The 13,697-nt window shown below is 42.2% G+C and overlaps 1 protein-coding gene across 1 annotated transcript in view; it reads left to right on the top strand.

Annotated features, from left to right (window-relative positions):
* LOC139225692 (protein sidekick-1-like) overlaps positions 1–13,697 on the top strand; it is a 213,790-nt gene that overhangs the window by 120,097 nt on the left and 79,996 nt on the right. Inside the window, exons 6-7 of the mRNA XM_070856523.1 lie at positions 6,543–6,569; positions 13,386–13,488. Coding sequence (XP_070712624.1) covers positions 6,543–6,569; positions 13,386–13,488 — 130 coding nt within the window. The remainder of the gene's footprint in view (positions 1–6,542; positions 6,570–13,385; positions 13,489–13,697) is intronic.

Below are 13,697 nucleotides of genomic sequence, written 5' to 3'. Positions count from 1 at the left end.
GCATCACATGGTCTTTATCAGCAGATGGAGTTTCCCAGCTGTCACGGACATGTAGGTGTTTTAATAAGTGATAAATCCAAGGTCCAGAATGAACCGTCAAGCTCACCCTTTAAGGCAACGTAAACAAGCTAAGTACATATAATGAGATTTATAGAGCCAGTAATGTGTCACATTCTCGCACCAATAAATGCACACATTTTTATATAGATGGACACGGAAATTCAGTTATGCATAAGCACACAAATATCCCATTTGTTCATTAGCTGCTGAACTGATATAATGATCTGAAAGTGTCTGTGTCTTCATTTGTTAAAGCCTTGCTAAAATACCGTCATGCTCCACACACCCTTCTACAAATTTGCACACACAGCTATACATAAATGTGTGTGTGTTTGTCCTCTTGTCCCCTTCGCTATCAGAGTGTACGTCAGGCAAAGTTTTTATCAGAGTCTCAGGGCAAACAAGAATTAGTGGAAGAAGGAGAGATTTAAAAAAGCAGAAGGGGGATGAGCACGAGCAGAGAGGAGATGAGGACAGAGAGGAATCGGGCACCACAGAAAGTCAAAGAAAAAGAGGCGAGCAGTAAGCAAGTGCGAAATTGGGGAATCTTTGAGGACCATAGAGATGGATAGAGAGGCAGACAGAGAGGCAGAGTGTAAAAGTTGAAGATTGAGAGGGGATGCTGAAAACAGGAATAGATCAACAGGGCCTTTAATCCAAAAATAGTTACCGCCCTTCTCCTCCTTCCTCCTCATCCCTACTTACCTCCCCGCCTCTTCCTCCTCCCCTGTCTCGTTGTTTGGAGTGATTGAAGAAAAGAAGAGATGTGTGTAGCCTTCACGTATACCAGACACACACACACACACACACACACACACACACACACAGCAGTGCGCATGTGGACATATTGTGATCCTCAGACAGACAGACAGATAATGTCCATTACCAGGCCGTGCTGTCCGGAGTCAGGCGGAACAGCTGCAGCCAGATCTCACTGATCTATCACTGTTCTAATGAATCTGTTATAGCCAGACTTGACTAATCAATCTATTAACCACTTAATCAATTAAGCCATTAATCAGACACAGACCCTAACTGTTCTTGCCCACATGAGCGATCGCTTTACATTTACTGTATACACAGCTGTGCCGACACCGTGTCAGTCGGTGTGGAAGTGATTGTATAAAGGAAATCTGCTTTTCTTTGTCACACAAAGACGCAAACAAGCAGCTTAATTAAATACTGCAGACAATTAGTATACTTTTACAAGAGATACACCTGAATGAGATGAGCATCGCATTCAGATAAGCAGAAAATATTTCAGGCGAGATACAGCAGGAAGCGTTGAGCAATAATTAGCAAATGATTTGCTAATTTGATTTTCTCGCTTCTGTACTGAGGCATTTGCTGTTTTTTTTTTTTCAGTTTTATCAGTTCTATTTGTGTCAGTGCAAATTCACTATTTAGGGGCTTTGGACGTTTGATCTGACAAATCAACAAAACAATTCAAGAGGGTCATGTCGAGGTTTGGGAATGTTTTGATAGACATGCACTATTTTATTTTTTTAAAGACGAATGACGAGGACGCACATTACAGTTTGATGTAGATTTGATTGTCAACTTTAGTCTCAAACAGCCATAAATCCAAGTGTTAAGTTGCCATAACTGGAAATAATAGATAGATTAATTCAATTAATTAGATTAGGCTAATTGATAATAACCTCCTTGATTATATACTGTATTCTGTGACAATGTTGTAAAGGTGTAATATAGTGTGGTTTTTCTTCAAAGGATTTTATCAAAGGGGATCAATCGATTCTTAGTACAGTATTTTACATTTTGATTCTGCTCCAAAGACTGTGGGTTTGTGAGTGAGTGTTTTAGCCTTCAAGGAAGTGCCCAAGGAAAAGCCAAGACATGTTGCCCTCCACTGATCCGTCACATTCCTCCAGGCTTCGTCCCTCCACTCTCTGGCATGTTATAAATGAATGGACTGTGTCAAAGCTGAGGCAAAACATGGAGAACTGAACGCTTAGATGGATTACCACTTGTTTCTAAAGAAGGTACTCAAAATTCAGCATTCTTTTATATATGAGCCTTATTTACTTATGCTTAGGGTCTCTGAGACCCAGTTTTCCAAATCTGTGGGATGAAGAGAAGTGATAGTAGAAAGCTGGAGAGATAAAGACAGAAGAAGGGGTGACAATGAAGAAGGAGTGTGAGATAAAGGATTACCCTGCAGCATTCTGGATAAAGCAGAGAAAAAAAGAGGGAAACAAACTGATTTAGTAATGATGCATCTCCTCTTTCTTGTGTTTCCTGGTCCCTTCCCCATCTGGTATTTCACCCTCAGGTGATGAGCACACAGCTGCACCACACCACTGCCTTTTAAAGCCCCACCTTTTGGCTCCAACTTTCCCCTTGTCTTCCCCACGTCTTTCATCCCTCACCTCTTCTCTCTTGCCTTTTAATATTTCTCCTACAGGATCAGAGGCTTCCTATTTTTCCTCTCCGTCTCTTATCAGAGGCACAAACTTGCAGAGGCAGCACTCCTCTTTTGAATTGGAAAAATCTTTTTCTTTTTTCATGCCATCATTAGTCTCACAGTATGAATTGAACATCTACATGTATTTTCCATTTTTGTTACATGGCACTCTCAGGTTTTTTTTTCCATTTCCTGCGTATTTCTGCAGTTTCTTTCTATGGCTGGATGTTTGTTTATCAATTTCAGTGGAACATTTATATTCATCAAGTCATTTTTTTTTGCTCTTTGTTCGATTCTTGACGTGATAAGAGGTAATGTTTAAAAAGGGATTTGTGGATTTCTATCTCAAGTGCACATTTGAGTGCAGGCATCTGTTTGGGCGCGAATAAGCCTAAAGTCTGAAGTGGTGGGATGAGAAGAGAGCAGAGCACAAATTATATAAGCGCTGGAGAAAAAGGAAGAGGAAGGAGAAAGGCAGGGATAAGCTCTTTTTTTATTTCAGACAGTGAGCAAAGAGAATGTCAAAACCTGGTGGCATTTGGGATTCCATTCAAGGATGATTGACACTAACCATTACCTGTATGTGTATGGGAAACTGGGCTGTGCATACTGGCTGTGTATGTCTGTACATGTGTGTGTGCGTGTGTGTGTGTGTGTGTGGGTAATGATTGACATGGACAATTGGAAAGGTCAACTGGTGCTAGCGTTTGGTGCAGATAGGCAGACAGCAGGAAGATGTAACCTTCCCAGATTTGACTCAAACTCAAGAAAGCAAAGTGTAGGATTGTGTGAAAACATTCAATATGAAATCCTGCTCACTGCTGTTTATACTCTGTGTATAAATGATAGCCCTCGTCAATTCTGGTCAGATTTACAAAGTGTGACAGACTGCTCGGTCTGAGGAGAGGAAGCAAACGCACTACGAAATTTTATCACTTGAGTCCGTCAGGAATTTCTCAGAGGTCTGAGGTCAAAACTGGCTTATTATTTTACCGGACACAACTGTGTGTGTGTGTGAGTGTGTAGATGGGGTTCATGAGCCCTTGTGTTTCTCTCTATGTATGTGTGAGAATTGGAAATTGGAGTGTTACATTTGTATAGCCATTGATATGAATTTCAAATAGGTGTGTGTGTGTGTGTGTGTGTGTGTGTGTGTTTTAGAGCGAGAAACAGGAACAGAGTGAAGGGAGAGTGAGATTGACAGAGTAAATTGGAATGGTAAGGGTTTTGAGGTTGAACTCTGGGTTTAAAACAGCTGTGAGAGAGAAAGAAAAGACCCCACCGTGTTTCTAAAAAAGTATTCTTTGGCTCGGGGAAATGTGACAGTGGATGCAGATGTGGGTGGATGGGGACGGCGAATCGAGGCTGAGCAGGGAGAATAGATTGTCACCAAGGGCGAGGGGTGTCTGGTTGTATGTAGATGGAAGGAGGGAAGGAAAGGCCCCGCAGGGCTGTTTGTGTGCGGATGGGGGGGGGGTTTGGGGTGCTGGGGCAAATAGGTGACCCACAGCTGGCGACTGAAGGGTCAACACCTGCACGGGTCAGCTGGTAACACAGCAAGACATGACACACATAGCAACAACAGCCTTTACAGACACAAAAGGACAGGTACAGCACACATAATTGTTGTATTGAACAGCAGCAACACTCACACACACAATACTGTACTTCTCTGCTGTGTTCACACAAATAGACACTCACCACATACACACTGTGGCAAGCACACACAGAGGACATGGTGACCTGCTTGTTTGTAGGTCCTTCAGGCTGCCGACTGCACAATAGTGAATTCATGAATACAAATCATACTCAAGGCTGAGACGCACTTAGGCACACGCTAATATTTTCACATCACCTCAAACTGTATTTTAAACACATCACATTAATATCAACCATGATGCTGAGTGGTGGCCTGTTTTACATAAATACAAGGCTAAGAGTTGGATCAGGAAAGCATCACTCCCCTACAGTAGTTAGGCTATCTCTGCTGTGAAATGCACATCAATAAACGCATTGATTAAGACGGCTAATGATCCAAGGCATTTCAAAGGGCTCAGGAAACAGTGAGTGAAGTGAAAGTTACTAGAAAATGTGTTTAGTGGAATCAGCTCTATGGATGTCAGATGCTTTGTTGTGTCGTGAACACACACACACACACACACACACACACACTCCAGCTCGTGCTCTCTCTGTTGTCCCGATGTCCGCATTGTTTCTCTGTTCCCGTCTGAAACTGAAGATGACTCAGTATGACACATCATTTGAATACACATGCGGAGTTGTATGCCCCCCAGACCAAAGCCTGTGTGTTTCTGTTTGTGTGTCTGTGGGCATTTGTGCGTGTGTGTGTGTGCTGACCCCCTTTTAGACTCTCCAAAGAAAAGTCTTCCCAATACAGGGACTTAAGAGCACAAGAGCTGTGCTCTAGTTTAACCAATGTGATCCCTGAATTTTGAATTTGTTAGGTACCTTAATGTGTTGTTGTTCTTAATCAGGTAGGTAGCTTCCATAATAAATGTTTTCTAGCAGTGTGCCTTTATTTTTAGAGGACAGTGTTTTGGACTGTGCATCATACTTTCTCCCTCGTTTTTTTTTTTTTATTCGATATAAACATGCATGTATTAGAGAGGTCTCGTATTTTTGGTCCTGTTACCAATCCAAGTTTTGAATATCGGGTATCTGACACACCACAGCTGTGGCCAAGCTTTATTTTTAATGAGATACTTGATCCAAAAACTGAAGGTCCTGGTTCAGAACTATGAAGTTTAGAATCTTGAATAATTGATAAGGCATGAATGAAAGTTTAACTGGGAGAATGTGACTCCAGGAATTGATGTGAAGCGATGAACCACAGTGTGTCACCCTGTGTAACCCCGGCGTTGTTGCTGTTGTTATGGGAACTACAGAAACGCTTGGTGTAACAGAGCTTCTTCCCTCGCCACTGATCTTTGACAGGGTGCAGGCACTTATACTCACAGACAGCACACAAACCTGACAACAGCAAAGTTGTTATTGTTGTGTTCAGACAAGCAGCCATAGAGAAAGTTATTCTGATAGTGATAGAAGAACTTTGTCAAAGTAATATAAAGGCTAAGATTGTGATTTAAATCAGAATCACTTAGAATCTGGTCAGATATTCAGTGCCAACTTTGAGCACTTTACTTTACAGTTTCCGATACATTGTGAACAGACTGCGCTCAGAAGGGAACACAGTTTAGTATTTATTTTAAAAAGAAATAATTAAAATCAATTCTCGTCAGATAGCTTGCTCACTCTTCATCACTTGCCTGTACAACGTATGTGTGTATCTGTGTGTCCGTCGCACAGGCCAAAAACAAACTTTGCGTTGATGCTGATGCGATACGTCAGAATCTAAATTAAGGCTTTGACACACGCTTTTCACCACACACACACACACACACACACATTCATTTTGAAATGCTTGCACACATACACACACCCAGTATTCAAGTGTTTGGTGAGAGGCTGAGTGGCTGAATAGGAGCGTGAAGGGGTATTGTATTGATAGATGAATAGTGAATGTAGATTTTCTGCCAGTGGAATGTCAATGCCATCATTTTTTGCGGCCTACAGTCTTGCTACCTCCAGACTTATGACAAATACAGGGAGAGAGGCAGGGGGGAAGGGGGAGAAGAAAGGAGTGAACGAGAGAGACAAAATTTGGTAGCTGGCGGTTGATGGATGGGCTGCAAACAGCTTGTCTTCCTCTGGACTCCATGATAACATGCCGCTCTCTCTCCCTCTCTGTCTCTTCTTTCCTCTCATCCATTTCTCTGTCTTCTGCTCTATCTGTATTTGTTTTCTTCCTCCTTCTCAGGGAAGGAGTCTCTCTGAGGCGCCTTAAAGCTGCTGATTTGAGAATGCCTGTATTTTCTTTTTGCTTTTTTAATGTGTGTTTGCTAAATGTGTCTTTTTGCTGCACCCTGAGGAAACACTTGAAATCTAAATTATATCTCTTTCTTTCCCCTCTCCCCCACTCCCCTTTTCCCCTTTTGTCCCACTTCTTTTCATCTCATTCTCTTTGGCTGATGGACAGTTGGCAAGAAGAACCGTGGGTCAACAGGTAAAGAACCCATTAACATTTACATTATCTTCCCTGCTCTTTATCTCTGTCTTCTTCTTCCCCCCCTCTATCTAAACAGAGACAAATATTGCTGTGACCCTTTGCTCCTACCACAGGGTAGACGCTAAGGGCTGCTCGGCTATATGCTTTGCTGAAGGTCACACTGGCAGTAGTGGTGGGTACATGCTGTAAAAGATGTTCCTCCAGTGTGGTTTCACTATACTTCCTGCCTCATAGCTAGTGAGAAAAACCTACAGCTGAATACATGTAACCCCAAGGTCAGCCTGCTAAAGGCTCTGTTTGTTGGACACTATGGTGAAATAATCTGATGGTTTATATTAAGGATGCAAAGCTACAGTTATTTGTCATGATCCCTTCAGTGTGGAGTATGTGGTTCAGTATTCAATTCAATTTCAATTCAATTCAGTTCAATTTATTTTGTATAGCCCAATATCACAACAGAGTTGTCTCACAGTGCTTTACAAAGTACAAAGCGTATACAACTATATATATATAAGTATACAACTTCATTCGGTCAACATGGCCTATTCAAGCTAGTCTAGTAGTAATAGTTTATATAATGGGCAGCATAATAGTTTTATAGTTTATATGGATTCTGCATTTATATTGTGCCTGTGCTGAGGCAGTAAATCATTTTCTAAAAAAAACAGAGTACCATCTTGTGTCACTGTGTGTGGGCTCAGTTAAAGCCGTAATGATTACATTTTTTTAATCAGTTAGTCTACACATAAACTTGTAAATGAAATTCCGTAATACAGCTTGAAAAGTGGGAACATTCCTTGTCACAAACATATGACTTGCACTTGTCCCTCTCGGGACCTTGAGCAGGAACCTGAATGCATCATTATATGCCACCTTATGGTTTTTCATTCTTGCTTTATTATAAGTGCACCGCAAATGTGCTGTATAGAATGGAGTGCAGTAGACTCTAAAAAGGGTTTAACAAGACATCGTCATCATCACATAGATCGTTCCTGATAATGTGACCCAAATATCTGACCTTTTCCTCCACATTTAGTGCTTGGTCCGCCATAAAGAAAGAAGGAAAATCTTGCTTTTGATCCTCTTTAGTTCGAGCAATTATGACAACATTCTTTTTGGGATTGAGTTTAATGTCATACTATTGACGACTAAATCATTGTTGTCTATCTATAGTTATCTATCTATTGACTTATGTGTCTGAAATAAAATTATGATTACAATGATTAGTCTATTTGCTGCCTCGACACAGGCACAACGTAAATGCAGAAGTGTAAATACTACAAGGAAAGCTTTGCTTATGCTTCAGTCAGCGATAGTTAGCGAGCATCGTCACTTTGGCAACCGAAAAGCATTTTGCTTTCCCTTTAAATTATAGCAACACGGGATGAAGGACTACATCACACAAAACTTGAGGCTTGACACTGTTTAGTCCAAGTTCAGTCAGCCAACTTATGTGGAATGGATTATTATGCCAGTGTTGATGTTTGGGGTCTAGGCTCTGACCTCAGCACTCCCCACAAGTAATCACTAAGCTCAGCACAACTGGGAGTGGGGAGTGACGATAATAACTTCCCACTGAGGGCAACGTTAACTCTGAGCCTACAGGTGGGTGCTGGGGTAGAGGTGGGGCTTTAGAGGTGCTATATGAAAGGCGTTAGTTAAGGATAAGGATAATGTAGTGAGATGAGTGTGCCATGAGGGTGTTGAGGCATCACTTTCTTCAGGCAACCTTTCATCCACTGCATCCGACATGCTCACCTCCCCACAGCATCGCCTGAGCGTCTGTTACCTGAGCCTGGCTGAAGCACACTGAGATGTCAGTGTTTGTCCCCTTAACACTCAAGCAGCCTCTCACTGCAAATTCAGACTGGGTCAAAGTAATTACAGGTGCCAGAGGAGTGTTTATTTCTGCTGATATGCAACCACTGAGTCGCAGAGAACTGGGAGTGATTGAGCCCTGCTGTGCTGTAAAGTTCCTTTATTTCTGTGTAAATGTCATGCGTCACTGTCATGTGTTGACGATCTTCACAATTAATGGGGGAAAAAGATTTAATATAATATAATATAATATAATATAATATAATATTTTCTTCCCAACTTTACCAAAAAAAAAAGTTTGCAGGCATGAAGCAATTGCACACGCCCTTATCTCAGTATAGTGATGATGAAATGTTACCTCATTATGTCATTGTGGGTTTTGTCAAGCAGCCAAAAAACCGCAACTAATACAATACTCTAAATTAATCAAATAATCATTGAGCACTCTCCAGAGCTTCACTCCTGCTCTGCCTCTCCATTACTGCTACATGTTTCCTGTTTCTTACTGTTTCTTACCCTCTTTCTTTCCATCTCATCCTTCCATCACTTGAGATGACAGAGACAGATAGAGGGGTTGGCAGCTGAAGGAAGAGATGAATATTTAAAATCGGGCATCTTTCTCGGTCTTCTCACTGCCTCCCATTGTCTGTGTCTGTCTCCCCTTGGGGCTTGGATCCTCCACTCTTGGTGTGGTGTGGCTTCATGTGCCTGTGTGTGTGTGTGTGTGTGTGTGTGTGTGTGTGTGTGTGTGAGCGTGCGCGTGGCACTTCTTGGCTTGTGGTTTTATATTGGCATTCTAAGGCAAGTGTAGTCAGACGATGACACTTAGCTGTCAGCATGCAGCATTAATGAGCGCAGTGACACGCACAAACACTCACCCCACTCTCACACACATGCAGTATTCTCAGGAGAGATCAGCAAATGATCACCTTTTCCTCTCCATTTATTTTTGTATACCCTCCAAAAAAACACTTAAAAATATTTTTTTAAAAAGCTCTCCGCTTTCTTTAACCTCTCATTTCCAGTGTCCCTCACTTCCATCTTTCTTTCCTTTTCCTTTTCCTCTCAAACTTTCCCTCCCTTGTCTATGTGGTCTCAGTGTGATATGTGTTAGTTGGCTGTGAACCCTGCAGACACCTATCTGACAACTCTATTAATACACAGTCAGCTAACACCAGCCTCCTCCTGTGCGTGTGTGTGTGTGTGTGTGTGTGTATGTCCGTGTGTATGCAAAGAGATGTGTGCGTTCACTCCGCAGCCAATCCCTCTGCTCTCTAGGTCTCTGCAGAGATTTGTCTGAAAGGCTTAAAACACACAGATCTCCAGTCATAGACAGATCATACACACACACACACACACACACACACACACACTGACTGACTCACTGACACAATAGGGAGTTTGGAGTGACTGGCAGATTTAATAGGAGAACACGCTGTAATCTGAGAGAATCCATTCGACGAGGGATTACATTCTAATCTGTGGATAGAATAGCCTTTCATCTCTGTCTCTCTCTCTCTCTCCCTGACTCTCCCTCTATCTCTCTCGCCCTCTATTTATCCATCTCCATCTCTTTTTCTGCCCTAGAGCCACACCAATCCTTTTACCAGCCCTGTTTTTTGTCATTCCCATCCTTGATTTAATTTGGGATTTTTCTGCCTCCATCTGAATACCATGCACGCGCACACACACACACACACACACACACACACACACACACACACACACACACACACACACCTCCACACAGCTGTGTCACCTCAGCAGCACTTTACTGTCAATCAGCAATGATTGCATCGACAAGAGCATTGTAACGTTACAATACGTCATTGCCTCTCTGGTGCTAAATTATATCCACATCCATGTGCACACACCCAGACACACTAAATTAATACCTTTTCCTTATCCTCATCTATTCTGATTTATTTTCAACCGCTTTAACAGCTCTTCTTTTTATCATCCCTCTTTCTTTAATGAATCTTTTCAGCCCCAAGTTGTTGTTGTGATATTGCTTCGTGATACTACAGCCCTCCCTGCATTTTCTTCTGCCCCCCTCCCCTCCATCACTTCTACTCTCAATCTCTCTGCCACATGGTGTTTCTCATTTGCTAAATGAGGAATCCAATAGAGTTAGATTAAACTTCTGGACTCTCTTTGTAGAATCTTTACAGGGAGCCTTTTAGCTGCCATAGCTTACGCACACGCACACACACACACACACACGCACACACACACACACACACACATGCGTGGGTATAATAACACTGCCTGCCAGTTTGAATAGTTCTCCTTGTTTAAGTTGAGGAAGATTAATTTCATAATCCCTGTTTAAACAACAAAAAGGAGGAGATAAGAGGATGATAGGGAATAAGGGAGGGAAGATAGGCAGTCGTGAATGAGAGATACAGGCGAGATGAAATGATAGAGATTTCCCCAGAGAAAGAGGATGTTAGACACGCTGACAGAGGGAAAAGAAGAGCGCAGATCACACAACCATATGGCATTTTGCTTTCCCCTCTACTTCTACCATCTCGTCTGTCACTCCGCGAAGAAGAGGACCATCTGCACACACCCCCCCACACACACACTTTTCCCATCGACAAATATACTCTCTGTTATCTCTCTTCTCCGAGTCCTTTTCTTTTCCCGCCGCCTTCTCCCTTGTCATACAGGTGTTCCTGATTTGTCTATCTGCTCCCCTCACAGCCCGAGTTAACAGGTTGGGTTCACACACCCCTCGGCTCATTATCGGCGGTCGCCGCTGCCATTAAGGCTCCACTGATGGGTACTAGTCCCTGCCTGACCTCTGCCTCTCACACTGGACAGCTAATGACCACTCTCCTCTTGCTCTCTCCGCTGTTCATCTACCTCTGCCTGTCCGCCATACCTCTGTATCACTCTATCATCTACCCACTCCTGCTACCCATCTATGCTTCTCCAACACCAAACCTTTCAAACTATAAGACATTGTGCAAGATATTGCTGTCTGCACAATGAAATTAAAGACAAAATGGTTTTGTGTGTGTGTATATACAGTGTGTGTGTGTGTGTGTGTGTTAGGGAGCAATTGGGAGAAACTGAGAGTGATAGAGTCTGCGCTATTACTTCCCATCTCTCTTTTTTGTGTCACTTCACTTATCTTCCCCATTAATGACTCAACCTCTACCCTGAGTTAGAGCGTCAGTGATTGTAGGTGTCAAGACAGTAGAGGAGAGTGTGTGTGTGTGTGAGAGAGAGAGAGTGTGTGCTATCATTTGCCTGTCTTCCCGTTCCCGCATATCTTATTCTGTGTGACAGTGGGATATGACTTTTCAGCTCTCTCTCTCTCTCTACGATTAAAAAAAGGAGGGAGAGAGAGAGAGAGAGAATGAGACAGAGGAATAAAGAGCAGGGAGTTAATTACCACCTTTTCCTCCTTCCTCCCTTCAAAGGGGAGATCAAAGCCACTCCTCGCCTCCCCTGCCTCCCTTCCAAACCCCCCTTCCTTACACCCCAACTCCCCCCACCACCCCCTATCAGACCTTGCCTGTTCATTTGTAGTCCCTACTCCTCCCTTATTGAAAATCTACATATTCATCAGTTATACAGTGTATCCACGGGTAACCCAATCATGTTCATACACAGGCACACACATAGCCACAACACTTACATGTAAAGAAGAAGAATTTACATTCTGTAAAGAAATGATAAAAACGTTTTCCAGTGGCCTATACTACTGTTTTTAAACTATTTTTCTGAGCAGATGTTACACATTTCAAACTGATAATAATCCTTGTGTGTCCTTTTCTTATGAGAGGCCGTTCACACCATAAATCATACTTGCACACAATCATAATCTTGCACATACACCACCCTATTCTCGAACACACCTTTTAGGCTATAAATCATCCTTCACATACTCACACCACTGTACTCTTTTCTAAACACTATCATTGTAACTCACACGCACATCATACTGTCTCCAATACATCATTATACTCTGTATCATCGTAGCCGTTGTTTATAAGAGAGAATTATGGTGTGTGTGTGTGTGTGTGTGTGTGTGTGTGTGTGTGTGTGAGACTGAAAATATGTCTGGGATGAGAGACAATAGCAATTTAGAAGTAGTTTCATTCAAATTCTCTTTCGTTTCAGTCAGACTGACACTCAAGCATCTATCCTGTCATTCTCTCTTACACACTATTGTCATTTGCTATTATCCTCTCTTATCATTATTTCATATTCTATAATGCTCTATAATGAACTTTTTACCAATCTCCTCACATACAATATACTATCGTTTTCTCCAATGTACATTTGCATGGTACATATTTGTACGTGTGTTAAGCTCGGCCCACATTGTGCAAATGTAATTAATCTTGTACTTTGGATGCAATCAAATTGGTCTTTCTGCACAGCCAAAAGCTACGGCCTCTATTGTGATCGGCCGGTCACGACAAGGTCGCTCACACTGAACATGAGCATAGATCTGATTTTGTTTTATCTTGCCAGTTCACATATAGTATTATTTAAACAAGATAAAAGAGAAAACTGTGGTGTTATTCTGATAATTCTTCTTTGAATGGAGAATAAAGAAGAAGAATATTGACTCACAGATGACTGGAAAATGCAGACAATCGGTGCACCTGTTTTGCAGAGAAGTTCAGTTTTATCACTGAACAGTCTCAGTCCAACCATTACCAAAATCGGATTCGGGGCGGATGATGAAATTAGCCTAGGACGACCAATTTGGAGTTAAGATAAGGCTAAATGCATACAGCGTCTGCCCAGCGTTAGATAAAATAAAACAAAGGGCACTCTTATGGTGTATATGGTTGTGTATTCGAAAAAGTATCATGAAGAGTGAAAGAAATTGTGATTTTGCACTTGTAAAAATGCATAGTAGTATGAGTGGGAGACTATTGTGTGTGCTGTGTATTGTCTTTGTTTGGGATTATGCTGCTGTGTGTAATTTATGGCTTTAACTGCCTCTCATATTTTCTCTCCCTGTAACAGAGCCTGAATCAGAACTTGTGGCTCCGGCAATTGTGATCGGACCCAAAGACACAACAGTGGTGGCAGGCACCGAGGCCACACTGGAGTGCATTGCTAATGCCAGGTAAATTTCTTTTATGTACATTCACACACGCGCACACACACACACACACACACACACACACACACACACACACACACGTGCAGTGCAAACAATCCTTTCTAGACAGCACTGTTTTCCTCCAGGGCAATTAAAGGACACCACATAAACTCGTAGCTCAGCAAGTCTTTCTGGCTAGTATTAGAGTGTAGACACTTACACACCCACGCACA

Source organism: Pempheris klunzingeri, chromosome 3 (genome assembly GCF_042242105.1).
Source record: "Pempheris klunzingeri isolate RE-2024b chromosome 3, fPemKlu1.hap1, whole genome shotgun sequence".
NCBI lineage: Eukaryota > Metazoa > Chordata > Actinopteri > Acropomatiformes > Pempheridae > Pempheris > Pempheris klunzingeri.
This window is presented reverse-complemented; position numbering and strand designations above follow the sequence as displayed.